The following is a 17,345-nucleotide window of genomic DNA, read 5'->3' as shown; positions in this document are numbered from 1 at the left end:
GAAGGTGCGTGCTTTCACATATTACTGCATTCAGTCATTGACGTATATCTTATGAGGAATAAAGGTTGGCCATAAAATTAGAAGGCTTAGATTATGATAATATGCAATGAAAATGGCGAAACATGTACCCGTAATATTCCCCGCGTATTAACAGAAGTATTTCCTCCCAAGGCAGTACTTGTGTGCCGTGTAACAACTGCACGTTGGACGCAACATTATGAATAAAAAACCAAACCAGACCCCATGGCGCAACAGCCCCGACGGGCCATGGCCTACCAAGCGACCGCTGCTCAGCCCGAAGGTCTGCAGATTACGAGGTGTCGTGTGGTCAGCACGACAGATCCTCTCGTCTGTTAATCTTGGCTTTTTAGACCGTGCAAAATTATGAATACGGTAATATTATTCTTACAATGCGATGCTTTGGGCGGCTAAGACAGCTGGCAGCGCCTCAGGCGAGGTTCTCCTTCTGTCCTCAATGTTGGGGGGTTTGAATCCACTCCTTGGGAGAGTATTACCCTTGTTGCTCGTATAGAAGACTTTGAGTAAGAAAGGATTGACATCTCATCAATCGTATACACAAAAACATGTATAAATATTATGATGCAGCAATGTTACTGTCTGATTGCGTGAAATATAGGCTATATGAAACTCAAACGTGACTCGCGATTTCAAGCTGTATCATTTACAATAATTCTGGTCAATCGGTTCAGTAGTTTTCGAGCCCATCTGGAACAAATAAAACAAGACATCATCTTATGGTTTTAAAAATCCTGATCCTACCGGGTATCGAACCCGGGACCCCTGCAACCAAAGGCCAACACGCTTACCATTGAGCCATGCACCCGAGCGAGAAACGTGTCAACAACAACTGCAGGTAAGATATACATTTTTAGTCTTGTAATCATTTAAATATGTAACTATTACGACACGTGAATGGTTTCCTTTTTCTGTCTTTATACGGCCCGAACAACACATTTTAGTAGAGAATTAGTTTATTCGGATGGAGGCATGTGTAACGAATCATCGCACAAACATTTTGACTGTCTCCAATATATAGGTATGGGTCGAAATTATATTATGTACAAAATACACGGAAGTAACAGTAGAGAGGACGAACCGGTACTGTCCAGCATAAATACTCTTACTTATCCTTCTCAAGTTTGCTGGGTGTTAGTAACAGCAAGGTGCTAGGTTGCGGCGCGCGCAAAAGCTCGAGCAAAGTTCGAACAAGCTCGAGCTCTGACGTCATCTGTTCGAGCAGCCCGAGCCGGGCTCAAGCACATCACTATCTAAAAGTACAAGGATAGTCATTTGTCCGTTGTCCATGCCTGCTTGAATGTCATTTGTAACTTTTAGTAGTGCTGTGGTTGTGCTGTGGTTAGGTCTAAATCCTGACTGGTATTTGTCGAGTAAATTGTGTTTGTTAATGTAATTTGTTATCTGCTTGTGAACGACCTTTTCTAATATTTTACTAAGACAAGGAAGTATGCAAATTGGTCGAAAGTCTTCGGGTTTTGTTGGATTATCGATTTTTCTTATCAGTCGTATTATGGCACTTTTCCATATATTGGGAAAGATTCCTGTCATGAGTGAGGTATTTATTATGTGTGTAATTGTTGGGAGAACAATTTCAGTGAGTCTTTTAATTAATGTCAAATTTATTCCGTCATATCCTGTAGCCTCTGACTTTATTTCATGAATAGCGTCTCTGGCGTCATTAAGAGTTACATGTGAAAAATAAAATTCTTCTCCATCGTGTTTTGTTTTCGTATGTAGTCTGTCGATTGTTTCCCTTTTAGTTCGTTCGTCTGTATGTGAATTTTGTGAGCAGAAAAATTGATTTAATTCGTCTAATGGCAAGTCAGTGTTGTTTTCGTCGGTTTTATTTTTTGTCAAACCAATGTTCCGAAAAATTTTCCAAACATTGCCAGAACTGTTGTTTTTTTAAGATTTCATGTGTGTGGCGTATCTTAGCATTCCTGATGGTCTGAGTTGTGTTACGCAATTTTTTGTACTTTTCGAAATTTTCTGCGGTTGGATTTTTTCTATAATGTTTGTAAGCTGCATTTCTTTCCTCCATTTTTAACCTTATGTCTTGCGTCAGCCAAGGTGATGGTTTTCGTTTCACTCGTGCAGTCCGTATGGGGGCGTGTTTGTCATACAGTCCTAAAAGTAGTTTGTTATCGTTAATGTCTTGTACGAGTTGTATGTTGTGCCACGGTGTTTTGAGTGCGTCCTCAATGAACGCCTCTTCGTTTAGGCTTTTGAAGTCTCGATAGGAAATTAATTTAGGCTCATATTTGGGACATTTCAGTGAGTAAGTTGCGTAAATAAAGTCATGTTGGGAAAGTCCGGGAGCTGGCTGTTGTCCGTAAGTCTGCATTCTATCAGTATTGTTTGTAATAATTAAATCCAGTAGTGTATGGGAAGTAGCTGTGTGGTGTGTAGGATTTAGGGGAAGGATCGTCATATTGAGTGAGGTAAGCATGCTTTTGAGTTGTCTAGATTCAGCAGAGTCACATTTTATCATGTCAGAATTAAAGTCGCCCATTAAAATAGCATGCTCATACCTGGGTAATAGGTCCTGTAGTGCTTCCTCCAGGTCTTCGATATATCTTGTCTTTGGTACACGATACACAACACCCAGTAAACACTTAACACTGCGAATTTGTAATTCAATAAATAGGAACTCTGGCCCGTTGTGAAATTCACTTGGTGTTTTGAGTAATTCTTTGAATTTCATATCATTGCACAGATATATCCCTACGCCTCCCCCACCTTTTCCTACTCTATCGTTTCTTATCAGCGCGTAACCCTCCATATGTACTAGTGAAGACGGGATACTTGGTTTCAACCACGACTCTGATATTAATATGGCATGGAAGTTGTTGTTAGAGAATATGTCGGAGAATTCAGTGAAATGGGAAAAAAGGCTCTGTGTGTTCACATGGCCCACCTGCAGAGAGCTTGGAGGTACAGGAGGAATGTCGCTGGGGCAGCCAGCAGTGGTTTGGGAAGGGGTGGTTGTAGTTTGACCGGTCTGCGTTTGGGGAGGGGAGGTTTGCAGGCTGTAATTAGAGACATTTGTTTCCTTTAACCTAAGAAAAGCCAACTTGACAGTTTCTAAATGCTAAATGAACTAGTTTCCTGGAATTTAGTTAAGCCTAATCTAAGTTATCAATTAAATTTAACATATATTTACAAATCTAGGTATTTTCCTATTCAATTACAGTTATCGCCTAGTTTTAGCTTAGGCTCATGATTAACTAATGTTGTTTAGTTCTTGACGATTTGTGACCCGAATTTTCCTGTCACCTCGTTTCACTATCACTGTCCCTGTTATCACAGGGAGTTGAATTAAATTTCGGTGTGCAAGGTCCAAGCCCATTGGCAACACTGTGAGGGCTATCTCTGTACCTCTAGCTTTATGTATGACAGCCCCTTGCATTAGTCATTCCCACGCTGAATATCACTTGCTGTAAGAGTATAAAAGACCTATAGCAGTGGGCAAAATGAAATTAGAGACCTTTTAAGAAGGGATACTTGCATTCAAAATTATGTTTTCGAGTACAACAATCTTTCACACTTGAGTAGGCCCAAGAGTAATTAATGTGGTACAACACTTTAAGGAAACTAAATAAAATGGTAAACAATTAACGAGATAAGATAAAACACTACAAGAGATTTCACCATCGAGTTGAGTGGTTTTGTGTCAGATGTGCTTAATTTTATTATATTAGCAGACTTGAGAAGTAACTGAATAAAAGTAATCAAATTTCATGTAATCATACCTTTTTTTTGTAATTTTTACATGTACCGGTAATCATTACTTTTCACAAAATGTAATTTTTACTCGTAATTTATTTCATGAAATAAAATTGTAATTGTTACATTCTAGTAATCGATATACATCGCATTGAGTATTTGTCAATTCTGGAGCTCCACCAAGCGCAAGTGTATAAAGCCAAGGACAAAACACACACTCATTCATTTACACGGAGCTTCTTGTGGTTACTGGTTGAGATTTAGATGACCGTGAACAGGAACAGAATAAACATATGATGAATGCTTCAGAGCAACCACTTTGAAAGTTTGTTTAAAAACTTTAAGTGATGATAGCCACCTAATGCCTCTAGTCTAAAACACACAAAATGCAATGTCTTTTACCTTGCAAACTTTAGTGTAATTCCATCCCCATGTAGAAAAAAAAGTCAGCAATTTTGTAATTTTACTGATTACTTGTCAAAAAGGTAATTAGTAGCTGTAACTGAGTAAAATATTTCTCAGTTAACTGTAATTCAGCCCAATTACTTTTATTCCATACCTTTCCCATCACTATATATTAGTAAAATAAAAAAACACTAATTTACATCATGGTTTGTTAGTCTATTTAAAGTATAGAAATAAAGGCTTTACCTATTAAAAAACTCATAGTTCGGGTGTGGAGCTATTAGCTTGCATTCAGGAGATGGTGAGACTGAACCCCACTGTCGACACTAGATAAATTCAATGTTCATACTCAATCTGCAAACTCTCAAATCTCTCCCTAAATAGAGTAGCACAAGATGATGTGTATTATCTCCTGGGAACTCCTCCTCCTTGTTGATTCTCGTCTTGAGAACTTTTCCAAGACAATTTCCCTGAGAACTAAATAGTGAATACTTCTAATGAAAGAAATTGAATATTTCTTTCACTACTCACATTGTATCGAGAACTCTGAAAAATCAAATTCTTTACTTTTCTAACTTCAAATACTCCCATCATTACTTGTGATTTATGGTTGCTTGGCTTGGCGTCATTGTGTTAATGAACTAAGTTTTGGTCACTATTCCAGTCATGGTGGATTGTGTGAAAAGGAAAAGTGTCATCTTCACTTCATTTGAATAAAGGAGAAACGAGAAGTTATGATATAAACTTCAAATTTGCTGGTTTTATGCAAGACAAAAAGATACTAATATTGTACAGCCTATGAAAAAATTTGTGTGCCCTAGACACTCATTCATTTTCACACCATTTTGGCACCTTCTTTTCTCTTTTCTGACTACCTCATTCTTTGCCGAGTCTGACTTCTTCAGTGTTTCTTTGGTGTTTCTGAGTGTAATGTATGACGTAGGTGGAAAGACAAACGCAATTTAAAAATGCCAAGCACATCAAGAAAAAGCATTTTCAGGACCAAAAACAGGAAAATTTATCAAAACTGATAGGTTTGTTACCGAATTTGTGCAGCAGAATCAAAACTAGGAATCCAATAGTCACAAAGTTATTAGAATGAAAGCATTCGGTGTGGCACGCTACTTAAAAGTTATAGTAACTAAATTATTAAGGCAAACCTGGGGTGGTGTAAACAAATGATGCCGTGTTCAGCACTGTTCACAATGCAACACTCCTACTGCACAATGCACACTAGCAAATTAGACCGTTATATTGGTCACTTATCAGTATTATTTAATGAAACTGAGGAAAACCCACAATATTTTACATAAAAATAGAACATTTGTACTTAGATATACTTACAGCTTTTTAAATTATCTTACTTTTAAAAGAGGTTGGTGTGAGAAAAGGAAACCATCTTCAAAGCTGCTGACAGTAGGATTCAACCCACCATTTTCATAATGCATGTTAGAAGCAACAAGACCCAAACTGCCCAGTAAACTCACTGTGAAGAGTAAAATAGGAGGATGGAGATCCATAATATACTATACCTCAGTATCAAACAATCTGTATCTGTATTTAGGTATCCTTCACTGGCCAGAAGATCAAGACGAAAAAATCTATTGTAGCCCCAGCATTCTCCAATATCAAAATCAGATGCAAATTCTCTAACAATATTTTTGGTAGCATCACGTGATCCTTGATGAATCATCTCAACCCTGTACTCATATCTGTAAAAAAAAAAAATTTAAAATAAAAAATTAGAATACAATGACAGAAAAGGGTGCAATAAGGGAAAAATATATACTACATTTAATCACTAGTTTCTCTGATTAACATTGCATTCTTTAGCTTCCAATTCTTTTACACCGGGTGAGTTTGTTGCGTCTGAATTTTTCGGTTGTTAAGGCATACCAACGAACTCCGTTACTGTAATAGTCAATTCTCCTTTCCTGTACACCAAGCTATAGCCCCCTTTAAAACACTTACTGCATCATCACAGCAAGACATTTGCAAAAACATGTATGTGATAGGTATTTACACAATGCACCGAAGTGTCATACGGTTATGTAAAAAGTACTTGCCAATCATAAGCTATCAATCACATATGAAATTAATGCAAAAAGCGACGGCATACTGATAGAAAGCATGCGAGTTTGTAAAATGGAAAGTAGTTTTACACCAAGTATGCTTTCTGATAAGATCAAGGCAGCAGTCACCGTGGTGACATGGACTAAATACAGGCGAACTGACCCATATGCCGTTTGTAAATGTGTTTGAATCCCACAAGGGCTAAATATTTTTATTCACATTTTAAGCTTTGAGGATCAAATACAAGGCCATTCATGCCACATCCGACCAATAGCATGCAGCATGCATGTTCAGTATGCACTGGCCTGACACTTGGTGTAGCCTAGCAGTGCTGGTCATTTCTTCACTATGTAAAAGATTTCCGACAATAAACAAACAAAAAGCACGTATCTTCATTATAGACCATTATGCTCTTCAGCATTCAGTCCGCAAGTCTCTATGAATTCACTAAACAATACTGCCACAATCCTCTATTTGTAACTAATTCTATAGCCTTGTTTACTTCTATACCTCTTAAATCATTACAAACCAAGTCTAACCATCGTCTTTGTCTCCATCTACCTCTCCTACCCACCACGGCAGAGTCCATTATTCTCCTAGGTAACTTATCCTCCTCCATTCATCTCACATGCCCCACAACTGAAACCAGTTTATGCATACAGCTTCATCCATAGAGTTCATTCCTAACTTAGCCATTATCTCCTCATTCCAAGTACCTACTGACATTGTTTCCACCTGTTTGTACAAGCAAACATTCTCGCTACTTTCATGTCTGTTACTTCTAGCTTATGAATAACATATCCTAAGTCCATCCAGCTTTCACTCCCATAAAGTAAAGTTGGTCTGAAAACAGACCTATCAGACCTATGTAAAGGTAGTTTAGTCTGGGAGCCGACTTCCTTCTTACAGAATACTGTTGATCGCAACTGCGAGTTCACTGAGTTAGCTTTACTGCACCTTGATTCAATCTCACTCACTATAATACCATCCTGGGAGAACACACATTCTAAATTCCAGTTTCGTATCCCCAATCTGACATTCAGTTCTCATGGATTTCTTATCTACTGACATTAATTTAGTCTTTTCATACCATATTCATTGCACAGATTTTCAAGTTCGAAGATATTAGACTGCAGGTTTTCGGCACAATCAGCAGTTAATATGAAGTCGTAAGCATAGGCCAAACTGCTTACTACATCACCACCTAACTGAATCCCTCCCTGAAACTTTATACCTTTTATCAAGACGATCCATGTAAATTATGAACAACAAAGGTGAAAGATTACAGTCTTCCCTAACCCCTGTAAGTACCTTGAACCAAGAACTCAAACTACCATCAATTCTCACTGCAGCCCAATTGTCAACATAAATGCCTTTGATTGATTTTAATAATCTACTCTTAATCCCATAGTCCCCCAGTACAGCAAACATATTTTCGGTACCCTCTCATATGCTTTCTCTAGATCTACAAAACAAACATAACTATCTATTCCTCTTGTAGCAATTTTCAATTACCTGGTGCATACTGAAAATCTGATCCTGACAGCCCTTCTGTGGTCTGAAACCACACTGGTTTTCATCCAACTTCCTCTCAACCACAGAAAGCACCCTCCTTTCCAAGATGCCAGTGAACACTTCGCCTGGTATACTGATCAATGAGATACCTCGACAGCTGCTGCAATCCTCCCTGTTCCCTTGCTTATAGACAGGTGCAATTACTGCTTTTGTCCAATCAGAAGCTAATTTTATCACTCAAAGTCATTTCACCCCTGCCTTCCCAATGTATTTCACCATTTCAGGTCTAATTTCATCTATTCCTGCTGCTATATGACAATGGAGTTTATTTACCATCCTTTCCACTTCAAGTGTAATTTCACCTACATCGTTGTCCTCTTCTCCACGAGCTTGGTTGGTCATAATGTCACCAGGAATATTTCCCTTTATGTTGAGTAGATTTTCAAAATATTCCTTCCACCTGTCCAGTGATTCTCTAGTATCTATTGTGAGTTCTTCTGAATGATCCAAGACACTATTCATTTCATATTTCCCTCCCTTTACAAGACTCTCTATTATTGTCCAGAAATGTTTCTCTGCCACTTGACCTCTTTCCCATGACTTCCTTTTGGATTCAACAATTTTTTTGCTGTGTTTCTTTCATCTACGTACAATTCCCTGTCTGCATCAGTCCTTCCTTGGAGCCATTTCTGATTCACCTTATTTTTTCATTTACAAGCTGCTCTCACTTCATCATTCCACCATGATGTTCGATTTTCCCATCCTTACACACAGTTGTTCGTGGGCATTCCCTTGCTGTTTCCACTACAGCACCCCTGTATGCCACCCATTCTCCTTCTATATCTTGAACCAGGTTGCTCCTCACTAATCATATCAATGAACTTTTGTCTAATTTTGCCATCCTGGAGATTTTCTACTCTTATTTGTCTGCAGACAGATTTCATTTTCTCTATCCTAGGCCTAGAGATACTTAGTTCAGTACAGATCAGATAGTGGTCAGTAAAATCGAAAAATCCCCAGAAAACCCGCACATTCCTGATGATGATGATTATTTTTGTTTAAAGGGGCCTAACATCTAGGTCATTGGCCCATAATGGTACAAAATGAGACAAAATGCAATGACAATTTAAAAGTACAAAATTCATCCACGGACCAGAATCTAAAACATGATGATGAAGAATGAATGAATGAATGAATGAATGAATGAATATGAATTTATAACTATCAGTGGATTTGACCTGCAATGCCTCACCTTCCCAGAAACTAGTATTACTGACCCAGGGTCTGCTTCCAAAGCACAATCCTGAATTGATGATGCTTGTTGTCTAAAGGAGTTCAAAAATCAGGTCAACGGTCCCTCATAATGGTACTTATCGCTAGTAATGTGGAACCATGGTATTTCTCAAGGTGCGATACTAATCAAAAGTAGCGTAAATTCACAGTGTTCCAAACATTATGCCACTACTCACAAGTTTTGTATGTCGCACAGGTAACGCAGACCTATGGTGTTTCTCACATAATGCCACCATTCGTACGCAATGCAAACCCATAGTGCACCTCACACAGAACACGGACTCTTACTATCCCGTAATGTTCCTCACATAGTGGGTACAAATCACAGGCAACACAGACCAAGGGTGTCGCTCATATAGTGGTAATAACCACAGTCAAGCCCAGACCCGTGGTGTTTCACATAATGGTACAAATCAAAGGCAATGTAAGCGCATGATGTTCCACATATAGTGGTACTAATCACAAGTACTGGAAACTCACTGTGAATCGCTCTCTCTGCTGCTACTAATCACAAAACTATTGTGTACCTAACAGTGGTACTACTCACAAGTATAAGCGTCCCATAGTGTTCCTCGCATGATGGTACAAATCACAAGTAGTTTCATGTTACTAATTCAATCTTCCCTTGGTTGCCCCTTTAGTCACCTCTTACGACAGGCAGGGGCTACTGCAGGTGTATTCTTCGTCTGTGTCCCCCACCCACAGGGTTGGTTAAGATATAGGGAATTATGGATCTTGTGCCCCTACCCTCCCATGTACAGCAGTGAATAGCCTTATGCTTTAAGAATTTATTCATAACCGCTAAACCCATACCAAAGCAGACGTCCAGCAAACGCTTCCCATTCCTATTAGCTTCCATATCTTCCCCACATTTTACCAACCATCCCCTCGTATCCTTCAGTTCTATTTCCAACTCTCGCATTGAAATCGCCCATTAGCACTATCCTATCCTTGCAGTTGACCCTGACTAGGATGTCACTCAATGATTCATAAAACTTGTCAACTTCATCCTCACCTGCACCCTCACATAGTGAATACACCTGCACAATTCTTGTCCTAATTCCTCCAACTGCCAATTTTCCCACATTCACTCATTTACATACCTTGATGCAAGTGTAATGGACTAGTATAACTTAACAATTCTCTAAACCCATGGGCAAATAGTAGAAATATCTGGCTCACTAAGTAGGTATTATTATTACCATTTTTATGACTTGTGAGGTGTGGCTATAAAGTTGTTCACGTTTATTATTATTATTATTATTATTATTATTATTATTATTATTATTATTATTATTATTATTATTATTATTATTAGTTACGTAGTTATGTACAGATTTTATTTGGCATAAATCGTGGTCGTATTATTTTGGTGCTCTATGACCTGTCTTGTGTAACAAAACATGTGAGGTTATGTCACGATATATCTGCTGTATATATATATTAAGAGTCTATTTAATGTAAGAACATGTAATTAACAGTATATAATTTATTATTACCTGTCAATATGATGTTAAATCCAATGTAATGTCGTGCAACACATGGTAACAGTCCAGAACAACGCATCTTTGTCACTAGAGGTTTATAGAGCTCGTGCGCATCATGTGATTTTAGTTGCTGGCGCTCGTAGCGGTGACTTGTGTAATCTTTCAGGGGGACGGTAGTAGCTTGTGCAACTACAAGCGCAGGGAAGAATTGAATGTTTAGATGTCGACTCTAGATATTTGTGTAGAATTTCGTTAAATTCAGTGGGATGCATCGTATTTCAGAGCTCCTTTAAAGAAGGGTGAAAAAACAACAACAACTGAGACAGTCATCGCATACTACAAACAAGGGAAGCGTTTGGAGAAGAAATAACCTGCTTGTGTTTGAGGGAAACAAACATTCATCAGCCGCCTTATGCTGTTAAAATTAAAGTAAGCATCTGTTTTCTGTTTCTATATAATAACGTAGCACAGTATTTGCATCTATTGCAGTTTTAATTGTTTTTACAGTTAATTTACACAAGATTAATCTTTCTACAGATTGATTGCGGCAGAAAGGTTAAATCAGATGAGTGCGATTGCAAAGCCGGACTTTCACAATGCTGTAAACATATTTCTGCATTGTGTATTTATATCAATACTGAGAGGGATTCTTCCCAGACTTCCTCTCTGCAACAATGGGAGGAACCTTAAAACATTATTGCAGAGTATTTTAAAGAGAAAATGCAGAAGAAATACTAAACGGACCATCAGATAAGCGGCCAATTTATTACGCGTCGGAAAGTGAAAATGTTGAATCCTTAAGTAAAAGTTAAGGTCATAGACTGTGCTTTCTCGAAAATCTTGAAAGCAGAGTGTGAAGGTGAATCTTTCTGTACCTCTACTTGCATAGTTCAAAACATCGTTGGAAGCGTCGTAGAGCTAATGGACTTCTTATTTCAGTGTCTTAACCAGTTGGGCAAACAAACAGTTAATAAACTATTAAGATGCTATCTTGTGAATAATTTGCCTGGAGGTAACCTTCCACAGATGAGTACATGTTGCCAAATAATATATTTAAATTTTGTTGTGAAAATGTTAAAGTAACAAATTGACAGAAGCCTCAAATTGCAGTTGAGACAGGGGAACAATCTTTATGTCCTTCCTGGTTCCAGCAAAGGAAGTTAAGCATTTCGGCCAGCCAGAATGTACACCAGATCAAAACTCTACAGAATGGAGATTACGAAAGGCTGACATTAGCGTTTCTTTAATCTAAGAATTTAAATATTCCTGCAGTGAGATATGGCAGAGCTAACGAACGGAAGGCACTTGAGAAGTACTGCTTATAAAAGAAATGTAACCTGATGGAGTAACGACAACAAGAAATTTGACTGTAAATTATTTCTTATAATGAGAAAACATTAAAATTCTTTGATGAGCACTGTTAGGTCTTTCACATGGCACTTCACTGCAATCTATAATGCACGTGCAATTTTCAAGTGTTTTTCAAGAGCATTAGGCATTGTGCTTTTGATAGTGGATCACTGTGGCCAGAAAATCCACTCCTTTGTTTTCTCAAAAATACGATGGAGAGCGAATTTAAAAATAGCAGATGCTGAAGTCGTATGACAGTTAAAAATTGCGCCTAGAGTGGCGAAACTAATACCGAGTTTACATTTTATTAGCAGTAGAAGCAGCACGTTTTCTTCGGTAAATGTGCAGTTCTGATGAACAGAGGGTAACAAGGATAAGAGAATAAAAAAGCGCTGCAAACTTAACAACCTGCTATATCAAGATGATGTTGTTCCTTGTCTTTCACTGGCCTGTATCCATGAAATATATATTTGGTGTCCACTAAGTCCACGTGAACACCACAATCTCTCTTAAAATAAGTGTCAGTCGTCGTCTGTATATTCACTCGAGGCATTGGAAAATTTGTTTGAACTTCCGCTTCACAATTATTTTTCAGAGCAGAAAATAACACGTTCACACTGGTTTTGTTACCATTGGTGCGCATCACTTCAGTCTGCGTGCTTGAATCACTGTATGATTTTGAAAATCTTCCGTGGTACTAGTTTCAGCATTCTTACATCTCCGTTTTCGCCTCTTGTATCTAGTCGTCACTCGGTGCTCCTCTTCTTGCTGACGTTCAATCGAAACAAACGGTTTTACAAACAATCTCGGTACATAACCAGGACTGTCAGGATCTCTCGAAGGCATTCCATTCACAAAATGCCGACTACAAACACGCGAGTTATTCGTGGGTTCCTATGGTTTACCATCACTAGTCCCTCGTTTCTGTGCCGCAATCCAGGCATTTCTTCTCATTTCATGCTGCTTTTTATTTGGAAACACAAAAAACTTACTGCCAGGAGGACAGTTAATATACGTAAAGTTGCAATCCACCACAGAAATTTTTTTCTACTGTTTCGAGAACAGTACAAACAGTATAAACAAGACCAACACAGGCACAGGCACTCGACTGCGACTCCCCCTGATTGTTTAAGTGACTTGCCGCCAGAGCGTAGCACCCATCAAGCGCACGAGGTCTATAGAATGTTCGATCCATTTGTACATAGGTTACTGGAGACTCAAGAAGATTCGAGAAAAACATGCTGGGTCATACTTTTCTAGAAGCCAGGCCAGGCAATGTATATAAAGAGGCAGTCTTGAGAGACAGTGTAGAGTTGTAAGCAAGGCGTGTTAGTGTAAGTCGTTAGTCGAGTGTGTGAACTCATGTTGTGATTTTGTTGTGTTGGTAATCGGTTGACATGCTAATGTAGCAGTCAAATGTTTGTCAGGATGGTGGTTCATTAATGTGTGTGTGTAACGCGTATATAATTTGTAAATAAAATAGTGTACGCAATTGATAGCATCTTGTGCGTGCATCTTTGTAGTTACAAGAGTGGCGACCGTGTGACAGGACTTGAGAATAATTTTTAGTGAATAAGAGTGCAAGTGGAAATCAAAATAAAATACAAGTGATACTGGAAAATAAGTCTGTAAAATAACTTCGAGGCGAACTCACAAAACGAAATCTTCCGATGAGCGGCGGTAAGAGAATATTGAAGACACAGCTAGAAGAAGACCTCATTCAAAACTGTGAAGATCCTGAAAGGTTTTCCGTCGAGGTGGACGAACATCCGGACTCGTCATCGGAAGAGGAGGTAAATATGCTGACAATGTGTTCCAACTTAATGAGCATAATACATACACTCAATAGTAAGATCTCCAAAGGTAATTCCACCTTAACAGAACAAATTTCAAAAGTTAATTCCTCCTTAACAGCAGATTTCAGACAACACTTTAAAACTAAATGACAAAATTTAAGATGTCAATTCCGCCTTAACAGAACAGCTTTCCAAACAAATTTCGAAGGTAGATGACATGATTTCTCAAGCTAATACAGTTTTAACTAGATAAATATCTCAAGTGTACACGCAGGTTTACAAAGTAGAACAGTGCCTAGAATCAAAAATTTCAACAGTTGATAAAATTTCACCCTAAATTAGCGACGTCACCAACCAATTAACACAGCAGATATCGCACATCAGGTCAAAACTGGGACAGGTTGAGCAGATGGATAGTAGGGTAAGCCAGCTGGAAGGGGACATCTCAAACCTCAAGGTGGAGGTGAAAACCCAGCTTTGCGACATCAAACAACAGGTTGAAGGGAAATTTCTGCCGTCAAGGGAAATTTTGGAAACCATATCTCTCCCGTTGAGGGAAATTTTGGGAGCCGTATTTCTGCCATTGAAGGAAGGTTAGACAACCGGATCTCGACCATCAAGGGCTTAAACTGGACTAATTTCAAGAGGGAATTCCTTGCCAGGTTTAATTCCGAAGGGGTGAAGAGCTCTGTGAAAAGGAAGCTACTGACTGATGCACAACCCACCGGCATGAGAGCTAGCACGTTCAACCTCCAGAAGTACCAGATCTTCAACCGGCTGCATCCTGAAGGAAGCGAGAACGAGATCTTACCAGACAATGTAGAGCTACTCCACGATACGATTAGACCCCTAGTGAAAGTATCGCAACCGAGATCCTTTGATGATCTGCGTAGAATCATCGCCCAGTTGGAAGAAGAACACAAGAGTAAAGCCACGGAAGAGACCAGCTCGGTTAGGAAATGCTACCAGTATGGAAGAACAGGACACCTGAATACAAATGCCCAACTTTGGCATCGAAAAAACTAGCTCCGGCCCATTCTGGATTTAGGGGGGATGGGACCGGGATGAGGAATGCACCTCAAGACCCGACAGACAAGCAGCCCTGGACAAGTAGGAAAGGGATTGGTCAGACTGTGAGCAGATCAGGCCAACCTATCCCAGCTATCATCTTGAGGATAGGCAACGAGAATTTTTCAGCCATACTTGACAGCCAAGCAAGTCACTCATTCGTGAATGGGACTGTTGCTAGATTACTACCGCCTATGAAGTCTCGCCATTTCGGTAAGGTTGTGGGAGCAGCGGACGGGGTAACCTATTCCAGCCAAGGACAGACTAACCTAACCGCTAAGTGCATGGACCTGCCTATTGTAGTTATTGTTGCAGTGATTCAGAACCTAATACCTGACATTATATTAGGTCATGACTTTTTGGTAGAATACAAGGCGATCGTAGACTATGCAGCTCATGAAGTCTTTTGGGGAAAAGACAGTTGTCTGAGGGTCGTCTGGTACAATGAAAAACCTCCAGACTCGCAAGGATGTGGAAGTCGACGTAGAACTGGGAGATATCCAGTTAATGCATCTTCAAGGCAAGTCATCTTCTAGGCACCTGGCGATGAAACCTGAAGCTAGGAGCACCATTGTCGAGAGGGAGTTTCCACAAAAACACCAGAGCAAACCCAATGAACCTGTTCTTCGGACCATCAAGAAGGAACTTGATCTGGGAGTAATCAAGCAATGGCAAGACAAGCCCTGTAGGACCATGACGCAGTGGATTATGAGACAGAACACAGATAGTCGACTCGTCCCGAGGGAATTCAATATGTGCTACAAGAACTTCCTGGTTGACTGAGGACTCAATGTACCGATCTCACCTCTCCGACACTCCTGCAGTAGTGGTGATCCCTAGACAGCAAACGACAGACATCCTCGAGAAGTTCCATGACAGCAGCGAAGCCGGACATCCAGGAGGTGAAGACACGTATCAGTCTATTTGATAAAGATTCCTCTGGATCAACATGCGGAAAGACATCCTCGACTATGTGAAAGGGTGTTACATCTGCGCCTGCACCAAGGCGAGCAACAGGAAGGCAGATTCCAGCCAGTGAGAAAGACGGCCGCAATGCCCTTGGGAGGTCATAGCCCTGGACTTAATATCATACCAAAGAACACCAAGGGGTAAAACAGGACTCCTGGTAATCACTGACCTCTTCACAAGATGGATTGAAGCTTTTCCGATACCAGAAGCCACAACGGGACACGTCACCAGTCTTCTACAGGATGAGTTATTCAGCCGCTACGGTTATCCACGGTGAATTCTGTCAGATAAAGGTTGTCAATTCACGTAGAGGAAGGGGCAGTAAATGACTGAATGGAGTGTGGAACACTGGATCACCCCTATCTACAACCCAAGGGCCAATCCAACGGAACCAGGAGCTAAAAAGGATGCTATGAGTCCACCTAATAGACAAGGAACATCGACTGTGGGTCCGTCAGATACCGCAGTCACTCTTCACCCTGTGACAACGCATCAATCGTGTCGCTAGCTATTCCCCAGCGGAGCTGTTCCTTGGTTGACAGCTATACGGCACCGGGGATTGGGAGATTTGTCCACCACCCACTTCTAATCAAGATGATGCAGCTGTTTACCTAACAGAGAGGCAGCATAAACAGCAGCAGGATATCAAGGAAAAGCAAGCTTTGGCCAAGAAGAGATCCCTTACCCAGGCCAAGGCTCAAGATGTCGAAGAGACCCAGATCTTCCTACCAGGCCAACAAGTACTGCGGCGTAACCACCCAGTCAGTAATAAGACTGAAGGGTTTCACGCTGGTCACGCAACCAAGTGGGTTGGTCCCGTCGAGGTCGAAAAGCAGCTGGGCCATGGAGTCAAGGCCCATGCATCGGAATTGCGGCAAGTCACCCAACCACTCCACATAAAGAGTAAGCCTGGTACTGCCACGGGTCCATCTGGAGGAGAGGCTACTAATGACACGGCACAATCTTCTCATGAGGAGGAGAACGCATCGACTACTACCGAGGAGGAGGCTGTCAGTGAGGCGACACTGACCCCTGACACAGAACGATCTGGTCAAGAGGAGGAGAGAACATCGAGCGACATCTAGGAACAGAGAAGATAAAATCTATGACCAAGGCAAAGTCGACGAGTGTGATAGACTGTTGAAATTGTTTCAAGTAGTAGGGGGGATATTGATGCAAGTGTAATGGACTAGTATAACTTGGAAACAATTCTCTAAACCCATGGGTAAATAGTAGAAATATCAAGCTCGAATAGTAGGTATTATTATTATTATTATTATTATTATTATTATTATTATTATTATTATTATTATTATTATTATTATTATTATTATTATTATCATCATGTTATTGTACCGGGTGGTACACCTCAACTCCACACATTTAAAAGAAGCGCCTTAAGGAACACTATCTCTCCTATTAAACGTGAAACAGCTACTGCATGAAGTTGGGACATTGACCAGAAGATGTCTCCGTTGAATTATTGAGTAATGTGTTATTTTGAAGTTGCCTAAACTGACGGGATTTATTTGTTTTGCGTTTGTTTACTTCAAGAAGTTTAAACTTTTCTCCACAGATGTCATTAAAAAAACTGAAGTAATGCACTCTGGTGCAAGGTAAAAGA

The 17,345-nt window shown here is 39.9% G+C and overlaps 1 protein-coding gene across 4 annotated transcripts in view; it reads right to left on the bottom strand.

Moving 5' to 3' along the window:
• The window catches only part of LOC136863292 (uncharacterized), a 731,410-nt gene that overhangs the window by 519,669 nt on the left and 194,396 nt on the right, over positions 1–17,345 (bottom strand). For all 4 annotated transcript variants that reach the window (XR_011017857.1, XR_011017858.1, XM_067139677.2 and 1 more), the window contains exon 6: positions 5,703–5,882. Coding sequence is in view for 2 of the 4 variants with exons in the window: in XM_067139677.2 (XP_066995778.2) it covers positions 5,703–5,882 (180 nt within the window). In the remaining 2 variants the exon portion in view is untranslated. The remainder of the gene's footprint in view (positions 1–5,702; positions 5,883–17,345) is intronic.

Source organism: Anabrus simplex, chromosome 2 (assembly GCF_040414725.1).
Source record: "Anabrus simplex isolate iqAnaSimp1 chromosome 2, ASM4041472v1, whole genome shotgun sequence".
Taxonomy (NCBI): domain Eukaryota; kingdom Metazoa; phylum Arthropoda; class Insecta; order Orthoptera; family Tettigoniidae; genus Anabrus; species Anabrus simplex.
Note: the sequence above shows the minus strand (reverse complement) of the source record. Positions and strands in the feature narration are given on the sequence as shown.